The sequence below is a fragment of the Paralichthys olivaceus genome, chromosome 22 (assembly GCF_024713975.1).
Source record: "Paralichthys olivaceus isolate ysfri-2021 chromosome 22, ASM2471397v2, whole genome shotgun sequence".
Taxonomy (NCBI): domain Eukaryota; kingdom Metazoa; phylum Chordata; class Actinopteri; order Pleuronectiformes; family Paralichthyidae; genus Paralichthys; species Paralichthys olivaceus.
In genome coordinates this window covers 2,221,675-2,237,585 of record NC_091114.1, presented here as the reverse complement: position 1 = coordinate 2,237,585, position 15,911 = coordinate 2,221,675, and the positions used below count along the sequence as shown (strand labels likewise).

The following is a 15,911-nucleotide window of genomic DNA, read 5'->3' as shown; positions in this document are numbered from 1 at the left end:
GTAAAGAAAACATAAATCTAATAATAATAATTTAGATGAAACACACTATCTCTAGTATTATTTTATATACAACTTCTGCCAATAGATCCCTTAACCTCTTTCACACTGATCCTTCAACAACGCTATGGACGCCTCTGTCCGCAGAATCTTTTGAGTTTGTATACCCCTCTGTCCTGTATTGAGGATTAAGAATATCACCACTGTGAAAATTTAGATTTTCAAGTCTGTCAATAAAATAATATAAAACATGAATGCAATTTTAATGAAAATGAATTACGAAAAGCCCACACATTGACCCAGGCTGGTGCATTAATGGAGAGGTAGGAAGTGTGTCAGTGTGACTCTGAGGTCATGCAGGACAACAACACGTTCCCATCCTCTGAGTTGAATCTTCCTCGCCACGCCTCCAGGAGGGAGCTGCTCCCCACATCTCCTCCCTCTCTGTCCCGCCGGTCTGTTACTTCCAGACTGGAAATGTCCTCAAACTGAGCTGAGAAATCTCGGAAATCTTTTCTAACTCCAGCTGTAACTCTCAACCCGCAACTGGACAAATGCTTCGTACCTGGACGCGTAATTGCGCGTAGGGATAAATGTCACCGTTCAGATTCCGAGATTAGGATCAAATATTCTCGTCTTTTTGCAGTATTTAGGAGACAACTGTTCTCTATTTACACAAAAAAAAGTATGATCAGTGCGGATCCAATGATCATAACTTAGTAAATCATCTCCTGTTCTCTTTAGTTTTAAAGTATTAGTATCAGCCCCGCTTCCTGCGTTTAAAATGCTGATCCTCGTGTATACAGCTGTGTTCCTTTTCCTCAAGCAGTCAGCCGGCGTGGAGCCGAATACAACATGTCCAACACGATGCGATGTGAATACCTGTCCGGGCCCCAGCTGCCCGAACGGCTATGTGCCGGACCGCTGCAGCTGCTGCCTGGTGTGCGCCCAGGGGGAAGGAGAGCCGTGCGGCCGCAGGGACGATCTGCCGTGCGGGGACGGTCTAGAGTGCAAACATCAGGCGGGCAGGCGACTCTCCAAAGGATTCTGTCAGTGCAAGTTAAACCACGTAGTTTGCGGCAGCGACGGGAAAACCTACGTTAATGTTTGCCATCTGAGGACGACCAGCAGGAAGGCCCTGCAGCAGGGACTCTCTGACATCACCCAAGTCCAGCAAGGAGCGTGTGAGACCAGCATAGGTACGATTTTGGTCATCTATGGTCTGTAAGAAGTGCAGGACACAATTAAGAAACAAAGCTTTGTCCAATACAAACCCACTGACCTTCTCAGCTTTCTTTTACTTTTCTTTGATACCGAAAGTTAGAATTAGTGCCAGTGTGTATAGGGCATCTGATAAAAAAAAGATAAAAAGAAGAATTAAAAAGAAGATGAAAAAACATAAACAGTCAAAACTTAAATAGTTGTTTGTATATAATACATTTTGAAGCATTTTTCAGTCACAGTTATCTTTTCTTTATATACTTAAGATAAGATAAGATAAGATAGACTTTATGCATCCCACACTTTGGAAATTTCAACATTACAGCAGCAGAGGGGCATTAAGATAGAGACAAATAAAAATATAGAAATAAAAATAAGAATAAAAATATACTCACGTATATTTATATATATATATCTATATATATATAGATATATATAAAGAAAAATGTTTCTATTCTGGAAAATTCACAGTGATTATTGCATGTGAGAGTGGAGAATATACATTGGGATGTAACAATTCAGAAAGTATTGCACACACACCTATATTGAATATAAATATTGCACATGAAATAAACTTGCATTCATGGTAGCCTTAATTCTAAAATACCTTCTTGCATCATCGGCAGTTCAGTCAAATAAAGGTTACTAATGTTTTCCACTTATAATGTCACACGTTTCAATATTTGCAAGTGTGAAAAAATATGAAAGAAGTGCACATAGGGATAACTTGCACATTTGTAAAATACCTTTATAGTTGAAGAAATGCTGTGTGTGAGTGTTATTCCGATGTGTCCTGGATATCTTCACTATCTGATCGGTCTCTGAAACACCACTTTCCACAGATAACCCTTGTACCAAGTCAGAGGGTACAGATGCATGGTTAGAAGATAGTGCATTGTGCATGCCATCACTTTTCATGGATGGCCAATGCACATTGGCCGAGGTGCTGATGATGATCATGTGATAAAATGAACATTTAGTGAGATTGTTTTCTCAAATGCAGTTTGTAAGGTAGAAAAAATAACCTCTGCCTACTGTTGGGGTCAACGAATCCTGTTTTCCCTCAATATGATTTTAAATCACCAGTAGAAAGTTGAGCCCTGTGCCCCTTCCTTAATAACCTGCTCTATGACTTTTTTATGGTCTAAGTTCAAAATTGCTGGTTGTGTATGAATGTGAAATGTACTGTAAAGCATTTTGAGTGGTTGGTAAATATACAGTCAATTTACCAAACTAGTAAGGCTTGTGGACATAACCTAAGGGCTGCACAATGTTAGGAAAACATGCGATATGAGATAAAGTTGTTGAATATTGCAATGGCGATATGGCTTGCGATAAATAAACAAATACTTAAGTATACTGTGTTAATGTATTTCTGAATTGGGTTTGCTGCCAGCCTATGCAGACACTGACAAAACAAATATTGATTTATTTTAGAAACTTCTTAGCTAGGTTTTAAACATGTGCGTTGGCATGTCACAACATTTCCTGATGTACTAAAAAGTATCTCTGAGGGTGAACTAGTTGCAAGTATACAGAGACACTTCCCGGCCTGTTTACTCAGCTATGGGGGAAGCCGACCTGGTGGAGTTTCCACCGCCTCATTGTCACTGATGGGGGACAGTAACTAGCTGTAGAGTTCGGCTTCAACAGTTTGCACCAGTTGCACAAAAAATGAGGCAGGGACTGGGCACGTCTTGAAAAAAAACTGTCCAGGGATTTCTTTGCATTCTTCAGAGTGGCACTGGGTAGATTAATGCTCTGGGTCAATGGGGCTTCTCTCCTAGAGCAGAGAGAAGAATACAGCGGGGAAAAAACAAATTTTTCATTTTATATCCATTCAAGATCATGCAATATCTGATTTGTTTTAGTGTCAAATAAATATAATAACTTAATTACCTTCCGTGCTGTTGCTTCCATTTCTCACATCACCCTGGTCTTGACGTCTGCCACCTGACTTTGAATCTGTTTCAGGGAAATGTGAGTGTTAGTCAATCACTACTAAATAATCCTTTCCTTTAAGGTAGAACAAGTCTATGCCTACCTAATGCCTAACATCAGTTACCATCACAGCCTCTTTGGTTTTGCTTGCTCCTGTGTTTCTGACATGTGTCACATCTGCTTGTCAGTTTATCAATGTCTATGTTGAGTCCGGGCCAGAAATCGTATCCCTCGCCCTTCTTTTACATTTCTCAACACCTAGATGTCCCTCATGACTCGTCCCTCATCAGATGACTATCCTGTTTTGCTTCAGCAACAGTCCGTTAGCTTTGCGCATCATCTTCAGTTGTACTCACACTGTCACTGAAGGTAGTTCAACTTATAACTTACTTTCAAACGTTTATTGCAACAGTACAACAGGTTTGTGTTTGGCGTCTAGGCTCCGACTTAATCCCTCCCCCAGATATGATTACATGGATGTAATGGGAGTGATAATCAAATACTTGTAACCCCCCCTGTCAGAGCCTACAGGTGGATGCGGGGGTGTTGGAGGGGCTGAAGCAACTGGCGGCAATACTGCCACAGCAGCGGGGCAAGCAAAGGGGGTGATGGGAAATGTTCTCCGGTCAAATAGACTGCCTTAAGAGTGGGCGTGTATTATAGATGATTGTGGAGAGTGAGGCATGTCACGTGGTGCATGTCACATGATTGGAGCAGCGCAGCTTGACTTGGCTGCCTGAACTAGCTCACAGGCGTTGCTCCATCTGTGGAACATTTCTAGGCCAAAGCCTAATCCTATGAATAATTTTTTTATTTCAGCATATTTCAGTAACAAATGATCCATTCTCCGAAGCTGATATATAGGTTAAGCTTTATGTACTTGGCAACTTCACATAAGGTTTGAAAAAAATTCTAATCTCAATTACCTTTTGAATTTCATCTACTTGATACCTACTAGTGGAAGAAAGTTCAAATGTATTATTCCCTAGAGACACTGTCTCTAGGATTTGTAGTCAATGGTAAAGCATGTGGAGAATCCAAATAATACGTTTGTTTTTTTACTTTACTTCCAACATCCATGCAGAAACCTTCGCTGTACTCATTTGGACATAAATACAGAGCAAAATATTTAATGCTCCGTTGCATTTGCTTTGACAACAAATGGATTTAAATAATGTTTTCTAAGATTATTTTCCTTCAAGCTTACTGATAGTCATCTTAATTGGGAGGATGACAGATTTACTGAAGTAAATGTGGAAGTTGGGTCTTGTAAGTTAGTCACTCTTGTGTTTTTATTAACCACGCCTATAAGGATGTGAAGCTCCAGACATGATCGTCTGTGCATGTGTGATGTGTTCTTAATAGTATCACTTACTCTTAAAGGGATAGTTCAACGAAAAATGAAAATTCACTAAAACAACAGAAGAAGCATTACATGCCTGTATACTGCTTGAATATTTGAATTTAAACAAGGTCATTTACACTCTGTTAGGCCTGAACATCTGTTACTGGAAGCTACTAGACGTAGCCGCACGTGGCACACCAACGTGTTCACATGCGAGAGTTTGTGAATGCACCTCATTGGAAGATAAGAGCTTAGGCTTAAAACACGGTGTAAATGACCAGTTTGGAGTCGAATATTAACGTCAGGGCTTGCAGACACTTAGATGACATCACACGAGCAGTAGGGAGGCATGTTATGTTTTTTGTGTTGTTTTATTATGTCTGAAGGAAGCGGGCAGTGAATTTTCTATCCCCTAAAACAATTTAGCCTTCGAAGTAAAAGCATACATTTTTTTGCTGCAAGCTTTATTTGTTAATTGATGCACATTCATCTGTATTTTAGATTGTATATAAAGATGGATGATGTGGATGTGTGCTGCCATCTTGCGCTTTTGAAGTTAAACGACTGTACCGTTATGGTGTGAAGAATACACACATACATGAGGTTACATCAGTGTGAGAACAACTACCTAGTGGCCCTAAAAGTTCAATACCCATTTAAATAGACAGAGCACATGTAGATGGAGAAAACATACTGATTAATTTGACAACACCAGAAGAAGAAGTAGAAAAGAAGAAGTTATGTGATGAGAACTAACCAAATACTGACAGATGGTAAAGAGAGCTTCCATGATTTAGCAGCATTATGTTGTTTACTTGCAACCACAATTTCGCTGTTTGCAAATGCAACCCTCTCTCTCATAGGGGAAGGCTGCAAGTGAATGGCAGAATTGGCAGGTTACCTGGGGATGATCGCTTACTGACAATATCAGTTTATGACATTAAACGTTTTACATTTTAACATAGGATTTACGTTATAACGTGAGTTTTGTTTTAATCAAATTTAATGTTGTACATTATTCAATTCAATTCAATTTTATTTGTATAGATCCAAATCATAATATACATTACCTCAAGGCACTTTACATAGAAGGTCAAGACCTTAAAATCGTAATAATATAGAGAAACCCAACAGTTCCCACAATGAGCAGCACTGCCTCGACAGGAGGGAAGTCTTTCAGTGTGTTTCACATTGTTGAATCCATGCAGATATTAGCATCTAGGTTTAAAGCACATCAAGGGCCTCTTTTTCCACTTGACTGCCCCGGTATTCATTTCTATGCCACTTGGTTATAACATACTAAGTGTCCAGTGTGGCAGCAATATGCTTTCCTTACTGTTACTATGTTCAGAGATACAACTGATATCTCTAGAACATACAGAAAATGCAATGTCACTAAACAGACATTGAGGAACCTGTGGTAAATATTCGTTTAAAGATAAAGACTCAGGAACTGTGTATGCAAATCTAGTAAGCAGATTACAAAGGACAGATAACGAGAAACCCCAGAAAGGGGAAAGAAATTAGAGAGAAATTATCAAAGAGTAATATGGATCAGAAGTAGCAAGCCTGAAACTGAGCTGGACACAGTCCCAGCTTTAACAGTGATTTCTTCACACAACATTAAATTACTCTTCATTCTTACCCTCTGAAACAAACTAATATAAACAAACTAACAATTATATAATGATACAATTGTAATACATTACACTCATCAAAGAGTGTGTACCAAATGTAAAATGAAAGTTACTGTTACAAAGACATTATGCTGCAGCCAGACCTCTTTGTGCTGAAAAATGGATGATTGTGGTGCTGGGACATGAATGTCTCAGGAAAATACAGTTGAATTGGCACACCATGAATGTCATTTTTTGTAGCAACAATGGGGGGAGGGAGGGGAGCAATATTCTTGCTTGACCTGGTTGACAAAGAAAAGGGTTTTTCCACATTTAATGTGGTTACATGGATATAATAGTGTAGCTATCACTGCCTGTCGTGTGGGTTTTGGAGGCTAGCCAGCACACACGGGTAGATGATGCAGACTTGAAACACTTGTTTCTGTAGACAGTGTTATTGCTAGCTTTGGCCTAATGAGTTGGCAATATCTGTGCACTCTCTGTGCACCCTTCATGCACTCAGTTTTCCCCAGGGAATGTACGAATATTTATGTCTAGTCCATGCGGTGCATACTAATGTGGATCTGTAACGTGCCCTTTAGTGTCATAAGGTTAACCATAAAAAATGTAATGGCTATACTAGACTTGATGACTCAAAGCTTTACAGTACATTTCTTTCTATTCACACAGTGCATCTATGCAGAACTTTTTCTATGAGAAGGAACAATGTGGGACAATCAGGGGGTTCAGTATATTGCCCAAGGCATGCACAAGTGTGGAAGACTAGGATCAAGCCACCAACCTGCTGGTTAGAGGACAACCAATCTATCCCCTGAGCCACAGTCGCCCAAAGCTCACATTGACTGATTATTAAATTGTATGATTCTTCTTGCTAGTATAGGTCCTTCATATGCTTCCAGTCCTCGTTACAAGTTCAACTTCATAGCTGACGTAGTGGAGAAAATCGCTCCTGCTGTGGTCCACATCGAGCTCTTTCTCAGGTATTCACTGTTCGTTTGTGTGCGTTTGTGTGGTGCAGTGATTATGTCTTTGTGGAACATGTGACATTAAAATGACAACTTTTAGAATTCATGAAAAACAACTGCTTTAGGTTTAGAAAATTTCTTTTTAAAAGGATGCCATACAATATGCTATGTCTATTATTTGGATACCATGGCTTATTTAAGTTGCGCCCACTCATACAAGCCATGTCCATATTAATGTAGAAAAAACTTTTTTCGAACACTTTCATAGTTACTGCAAATGCCAAAGTTTTATAAAGCTCTTCATTACATTATAGAGTAATAGTGTGGTTGGAGTAGTGAAGTCGTCTCATATTAAATGCAGATACATATGCCTTTTACAAAAGCTGTATTGTGTGATCAGCTCCAGCGTACAACAGACAAAATAATAGATCTTAAGGTGACAGTACGTTCTTATTGGTGCTGTATTAAAGAATCGCTCAACCATGTCTGCTTAGGTTCTTTTCAAGAGCTTTTCAGTCAGTCCAATTTGAACGAAGATGACAAAAATGGATAGAAAAATCTTTATCTCATGTTCAATCATATTTCAAACTGACTTGGGTAGATTACTTGAAATACTTCCTTGAACTAACAAATTATTCTCTCAGCAGGTTAAAATATATAAACACAAGCCCTACTTTTATCTCAAGCCTTGATATAGAAGCAGGTCAAAGATAGCAGGTCTAGATGATCAGAAATCAGCTCTCGATTCCAGTTCAACTAAACTTACTGATGATTTCCTCACACCAGGCACCCTCTCTTTGGTCGCAACATCCCTCTGTCTAGTGGATCTGGATTTGTGATGTCAGACAATGGACTTATTGTTACTAATGCCCACGTAGTCTCCAGCACTACTCCAGTATCCGGTCAACAAAATCTCAAGGTACAAAATCCAGTTTTTCTACTGGGATCCTTTATTTCCATGTGCAATGCAGCATAAGCAGGGTATTGCTTTCCTCCCCTACACGTGTGTGTGCGTGTGTGTGTTTGACCAAACCCTCCGACACAAGCTAGGGGTAACTCCAGATGTTTCACTTTTGGAGATGATCATAATCATATATGGTATGAAAATATTTTCCACAAATGCAGTTTTCTTATGATTGCTTGATGACTCATTTTGTCAAAACAACCACACACTCAAGGAGCAGAACCTAATGAATATGTTTCGATGATGATTTAATCAGTGACTTGCTCCACTGCTCAATCTAAAATACTTTTCGCTTTTTTTTCTCTTTAATATTTTTTCAAAAATTATTGTCATAGTAGTACACAAATATATTTACAAAACACAACACAAGACCTCTCCACTGATACTGATCAGAATAAAACATATCATGCATAAATTGAATATATACTAAATACTGCTGTAAACAAAGCAAAAACATTTGTGAGGGCAGAAAAAGCATAAATTAGGCCTAGCTGGAACTGGCCATGGGACATCGCAGGCCATATCCGCTCTGAGAGCATGGGAAGATTTAGCTTGAATGTTGAATCCATCATTGTAGAGACACTGTATCAGTTGGGTCACAGGCCTCCTCCGTGGCTTGGATGTGGACTATTGTGTCATAGGGCTGGAGATGTTATGCTTGAACTCCCTGACTCACCTCTAGTAAACCCGTAGATAAGACAGCAACGGTCATATGTGCACTGGTGCCTGGTGAATGACACTGTTCTGTAAAGCGCTTTGAGTGTTCATCAAGACTCGAAAAGCTCTATATAAATACAAACCATTTACAATTGTTTGGGAGAATATATTGATTTTGCATTTGATTCTTCATTTTACAGGGAGCCAACGCAGATACGTTAAAACAGGACTAATATGATTCCTTCAGTTTTGTCTGAGATTAGAAGTAAAAACCTATAGGACCCTGGTCTTAAAGGTACAGTGTGTAGAATTTTGTGATATCTAGTGTTGAAATTGCATGTTGCAGCTGACCACCGACTCACCTCACCCTCCCCTTCTAAACATGAAAAAGAAACCTAGGTAGACTTCAGTTGTCATAAAAACTCAAAAGGTGTTTAGTTTGTCCAGTCTGGACTACTGTAAAAAACATGGCGGCCTCCGTAGAGAGGACCCCCTCAATGTAAATATAAAGTATTTAGATATAAAGGGCCTTTTCTGGGGTAAAGAAAACTACAATTCATACAATTTTGATGAAATGAACTAGTGAAAACATCATGTGGATTATTCTACATTTAATTTCTGCCAATAGTTCCCTTTCACCTAAATCTTACCTTAAATGGACCTCATTCACCAATATCTTCGACAGAATTTTCTTAAATTAGTTTTTTAGAAAACTTCTCGTCAGATTCAGCAGGATACAGTATGTTCTTAAACTGCAGAATTGTTTGCACCTGTGGTCTTATATTGATGAATGGCATGTCTTTGTAAAGTGAAAGCACATGCCTGTAAATTCCCAATTAGCAAAGGTTAACGCCCTGTCATGCCAATAAAAGGACTTGAGACTGCCGTGCTGTGGGCGCACCATACAGTCTATGGTGCAAGCAGACATATCACAGAAACTGAAGAGAACTCAAGAAGCCAGGAATGTTTAAACTATGATATCAAGAAGACGCCGCACCAGAATTAATGGCACAGTTTGTAAAATTTTATATCTAGTGTTGAAGTTGCATGTTGCAGCTGAACACCCCTCACCTCACCCTCTCCTTTCAAACATGAAAAAGAACCTGTGGTAGCTTCAGTTGTCATAAAAACTCAAAAGGTGTTTAGTTTATCCAGTCTGGACTAATGTAAAAAACATGGCGGCCTCCGTAGAGAGGACCCCCTCCATGTAAATATAAAGTATTTAAATATAAAGGGTATTTTCTGAGGTAAAGAAAACTACGATTCATTCAATTTAGATGAAACGAACTAGTGAAAACACCATGAGGATTATTCTACATTAAATTTCCACCAATAGTTCCCTTTCACCTAAATCTTACACACTGGACCTTTAAACCATAAACTGTGCGTCCTATTTTTCAGAATTAACAGGCTACACTTGGACATGTCACACATTTAATATTGAAAACCTAAAGATGGGTGACTCAATAATCTCCTCTTAAACATGTCAAACTGTTTAAAAACTTTTGCAGTATAGGCCAAATATTCTGTGTGTTCTCCTCTTCAACATTTCCATGTGCAGTGAAACTTGTCAGTCTTTTTTTAATATAAAAATGGTAAAATATCATGGTAATTTAAATCTGATAAAGCAACTGTTGAATTAGAAGTAAAAAAAAACACAATAACTAACATTTCAGTCGTCAAGTGTGCGTGAGTGGTCTTCAATGTGCGATTCTGTTCTTACATAAGAACAAATCCTAGATAAGAAAACAATGGTTATAACTTACCTAGCCTCTTCTGTGGTCAAAACCTTTCAATGAAATTTCACTACAAGTATTGAAGCAACTTTACTTTAACTATCGAGTAACAACTATCAACATCTATTTTATAGATTTTGTAGAAAACAAATGAGTGAAAAATTAAAAAATATGAATATATAAATAATAATAGAAAAGACAAAATTACAATCATGTATAAAAATACATAAAATAGAACAGATAGGATCAACAATTTGGTGAAAACTGATACAACTTGAAGCTTATTGGTTTGTGAATATGTTCATTTATTAGGGAAAGAACACCCAACAGTTTCTCAGTGGAAGCAATGATACTAAGAAGGCTACTTAGATACTTAGTTAATGTTAATGATATCTGCTAATGCTTCAATTGTGTGTGACAGAGATGAACTGTTTTAAACGAGTGAATCGAAAAGGTATTGAAGTATCGCTTATTTTGGCATCCTTACCGTACCATCTCAGTGAACAGTGTAAAGACGATGCACACAGTCCAAAACAAAACAATTTTTTAAATTTCTGTTTGTGTACAGATTAAAGTGATGGCATATTAACAATGAGCTTTAGAGGTGTTTATAGGTGTTACTCTGTCTCTCAGTAAGTGTTTGTGTGTTTCCCAAAATGCTAAACTGTTACTTTACAATGGGATCACATCAGTGTCGTATTGACAACTGCATATGATACAGCTTGACCTAAACTTGACTTGATCTTACCTTGAACTGAATTTATTTAAAATAATAATATTTACTGCTACTAAGAGATTATTTCTCTGCTATCAAGAAGTATATGCTCCAACCATCACATTTTAGTCAGAAACATCTATATAACTATATCTAGATAAAGACAACACTGTCACGACCTCAGTCACGAAGCTGGTGCACGACTCTGTGGCAGTAGTGAATATAGCAAAGGTTTACTTCTTGAAAAGATGCACAAACAAAAAGCGCTCTCTAGGAGGATATGAAAAGTAACAAATAAACACTCACAAAACTGAGAACCAAAAAAGACCATAAACTTGACTTGACCTGACAGCGATATGCCGATAAGCACTCACGGACAGAACAAGACGAACTGGTACAGGACAAAGGGAGATGAGGACCATTTATACATGAGGAAGGGGAAAACAGGTGAAACCAATCACAAAGGCAGGAAAATTGCACAAAGGGAGGAAGTCAGGGTCTTAAACAAGAGGGAAAAGGTGAATACAAAATAAAAAGGGAAGTGCACGACGAGACTAGACATGAGTGAAGTTTAACTTTAGAGTGCTCAAAACACACAAACCTAAACATGAACTAAACTAAGGCATGGCATACCTCATGTTATTTTCAGAGTGGATACATCACATCCACCTCAACCAAGGTCAGAAAATAGTTAAAACTTTGAGGTTTTTATGAGATGCAACTGCCCTTGTTACACATCGCCATGAAACAGGAAGTTGTTATTGAGGGACTACAGAAATTCAAAACCTCCTTCATCTTACATCCTTGAAGTTTTCAAGCGGGCACCCTCAAGCCATTTTGTCACACCAGTGGTCAACACCCCACACAGATATCCTGTTACTTAATTTTGGATACATTTGCATTGTGAATTATCGAGCACCCCTAGCTAATCAAAAATGCTAAAACTATTTTTGGGGCGCAATTGAGCTTACGTGCCATGACTACACCAAGCTCATACAAGGTTGATATTGTAGAAATAGATCAAGCAAAATGCTATACTGTGATGTATTATTAATCTGTAATTTTCTTGAATGCAACTCTCCCATTCTTTCCTGAAGGTTCAGATGCATAATGGTGATATATACGAAGCCAGCATCAAAGACATAGACAAGAAGTCGGACATTGCTACCATCAAAATCAACTCACAGGTGAGTTCACATCATTTGTCAGGCAGGAAATAGTTTAAATATTAAATAAGAAGAGACGTGTGTTGGCTCAGTGTCTGTACATTGTTTACTGAATAGGTTTTATAAGAGTAGCACTCTGCACTGCTCTCCCTTTCTTTTTCTTTCTTCTGTCACTCTGACGTGACTCTGCTGTTTTTCTGAACACACTTGCACTTTATAACTGAATTAAACTTGATTTTCAGAATTAAGGCTACACTTGAACATTTGAATTTAAAACTGTAAAACTATGGAACCTGTGACACTTTTAACATGTAGTGTGTAAAACCTAAAGATGGGTGACTATCATTGTGACTAATCATTCTCCTCGGCAACATGTTCATGTGTTTGAAAAGTGTTATCTTTTGCAGTCTATATTTAGTCTGTGTGTGCGTGTTCTCCTTTCCAACATTTCAAGCATTTAAAAAAATGTTCTTCCTTTCAGATAAAAATGATAAAATACCATGGTGATTTAAATCTTATCATACAACCAAAAGTTAAAAGTAAAAAACTAAATAACTGATTACAATGATTACAGATTTTACAGAAGCCTTTCAGTTGTCAAGTGTGCGTAAGAATGCTCTTCAGTGTGTGCAGGATCTGTTCTTACCTAAGAAAATATATATATTATGTATGGCATGCCGTTCAGGAAATTAAACCTTTGTTTATATGGAATGAACCTTGAATATATGGAATGAAACTTTGAATATATGGAATGAACCTTGAATACATGGAATGAAACCTTGAATATATTGAATGAAGTCTGAATATATGGAATGAAACCTTGAATACATTGAATGAAGTCTGAATATATGGAATGAAATATGAATATATTGAATATATTGAATGAAGTCTGAATATATTCGTCAGACTTCATTCCATATATTCAGACTTCATTCAATATCTCACTTCTTCTCACCACTAATTGTTTTTTCCTGTCGAAAGAGACTTTATTCTTGCTACTGTTGCAAAGTGCTCACGAGGGAATGTTTGGTCCCTTAAAAGTGTATACAGAGCAGACCTGCCTCGAAATAACTTTTTATGATATGACGCTAAATAAATACATTTGATTGTCTTCCACTATACCCTACTACAGAGATGTCTTACCCTGGCCCACTTTATATGTTTATTCCTTACCTCTAGACGAAGCTGCCCGTATTGTTTCTGGGACACAGTGCAGACCTGAGGCCAGGAGAGTTTGTGGTTGCGATCGGCAGCCCCTTTGCCCTCCAGAACACTGTCACCACTGGCATCGTCAGCACTGCACAGAGAGATGGCAAGGAGCTGGGCCTGCGGGACTCTGACATGGACTACATCCAAACTGATGCTATTATCAATGTAAGATTTTAACATGGTAGAAAACATGTCATCTCAAAAATATAAAAATGATGTTTTTACATCACAGTTCCGGTAATCTTTTATTTTCCTTCACAGTATGGGAATTCAGGCGGACCTCTTGTCAATTTGGTAAGTTCTTTACCGAAAGGATTTCATGTATGCAGTAAAATACTTCTCTCTGTCTTTTTTTGTAAAACCTACAACACAAATTGCATGACAGTAGTATTTGCATTAGTAGTGGCTTGGCCCTGGCCGGAACAGGTTCTTAAACTCATGTTATTAATGACGTCTGTGTTTACCTACCTGTATTTGAGGATGGGGAAGTGATTGGCATCAACACCCTGAAAGTTGCAGCAGGAATCTCATTTGCCATTCCCTCTGACAGGATCACTCGCTTTCTTAATGATTCCCTTGACAAGCACAACAAGGGTGAGTCTGACAGTGATGGTTACACATTTGAGTATCCTTCTAAATATAAATCAACTGACTAAAGTTTCTTTCAGATGTAAGTGTAATAAAGAAGCGTTTCATTGGAATCAGGATGCTGACAATCACACCAGCGTAAGTCTGAACTCAGGAGACAGTTTTGTTTCAATGGGAAATACACAACACACAGAACAGTGGTTTGTAACATACGTACGGCAGCAGCTGCATCTTGAGTCTCACAATAGGAAGTAGGTCCAGTAAGATATGTGCTTGCATGTATGCGACTGGCCACTACAGTGCCTTGCCAGATGATATCATGATGTGTTGACGAAAACTGGGGTTTGTTCAATGGACTGTCCCCTCAGCATAGTGAATTTATATAGATAATCTTGTATGTCCTCGAAAGTCTTTTCAAATATCATGTTGTGTAAATAATACTGGTTAATATCTGTCTGCCTACCTGTGGGGATGCAATGAACTTGCATGTATCCTAGTGCTTACATACTTTGGATACTACATATCAGTAAAACTGAGTAAAGGAGCTAATTGCTTTCTCTTCCAACATCCTATGGCAGTTACATTTAAAATAGCAAAATTTGAACTGTTGCTGTACAAACTAGTTTTGTATTTTTTTTGATTCTCTGTATCGTAGAATCTCTGAGTTACTGTTTTAGTCTAGTCTTTTTTTGTTTAGAGAGAGGAGCGCGTTGGATTGTTGGGTGTCATTTAGGTTGGTCGTAGAATTTACATGTATTTTATGAAAATATATTATATTAATTTCTGTCCGTTTCAGGTCTTGTAAAATTGTTTGAAATAAAGTGTGTGTGTGTGTGTGTGTGTGTGTGTGTGTGTGTGTGTGTGTGTGTGTGTGTGTGCGTGTGTGCGTGTGTGTGTGTGTCTGTTTTCCAGGTTAACTGAAGAGCTAAAACAGCAGAAACCAGATTTCCCTGATGTTACTAGTGGTATTTATGTACATGAGGTCGTTCCACACTCACCTGCACAGAAGTAAGTTTCATTTATTCATTCTTTAAACAAATAGATATCGTACAGAGTTTATCCGTCATTTCTGGAGTATAATGAATAATCACTATCTCTTCATCCGTCTCTGACTCCAGAGGTGGTATCCGAGATGGTGACATTATTGTGAAACTAAATGGCAGACCACTGATGACAACAGCTGACCTGCAGGGGGCACTGCAGGAGGAGACAGCCTTGCTACTGGAAGTCAGGAGGGATAACGACGACCTGCTCTTTAACATCGAACCTGACATTATTATGCAGTAGACAGTGTCGACGCAGCACTGCTGCAGAGTTCGACCAACAGCTAAGGCCCTATTGTGTTAAAAGAACATGGTGCATGGTAGAACTTTAGGACAACATGGTACAACGCAATTTTGGCATCAAGGTTTTACAACTGCCCACCCCCTACCTCTGTCAGGTACCCTGCAGTAAACCACACCCATTTAATGAATGTTAACTATTTGCTTCTTTTACAATGATAGTATATTTTTCACTCAGTACATAGATTTAAATGAAGCTTAAAAATAACTAAACAACAGCTGTTGGGCAGCATTTTGTGGTGTACATGCGGAAAATGAAAGTTCTTTCATGTACTGTTAAATTGATGAATAAAATGTCTAAAAATTCTACTTAAAAATGTCAGTATGTAATAATTAGGATCTTTCAGTTTATTTTTCCAGAAAGGGTATCAGGTTCGTATACATTGTATAATTCACAGCACTGCCATGCTTCCACTAATATATGCAT

At 38.2% G+C, this 15,911-nt stretch overlaps 1 protein-coding gene across 1 annotated transcript; it reads left to right on the top strand.

Annotated features, from left to right (window-relative positions):
* The first annotated feature begins 643 nt into the window (after positions 1 to 643).
* On the top strand, positions 644 to 15,590 carry htra3b (HtrA serine peptidase 3b). The gene is made up of 10 exons (XM_020100078.2): positions 644 to 1,196; positions 7,022 to 7,121; positions 7,893 to 8,025; positions 12,276 to 12,365; positions 13,524 to 13,718; positions 13,815 to 13,847; positions 14,033 to 14,147; positions 14,222 to 14,279; positions 15,054 to 15,149; positions 15,260 to 15,590. Exons 1-10 carry the CDS (start codon positions 782 to 784, stop codon positions 15,426 to 15,428), a joined length of 1,404 nt encoding a protein of 467 aa, XP_019955637.2. The 5' UTR covers positions 644 to 781; the 3' UTR covers positions 15,429 to 15,590.
* Positions 15,591 to 15,911: the final 321 nt, after the last annotated feature.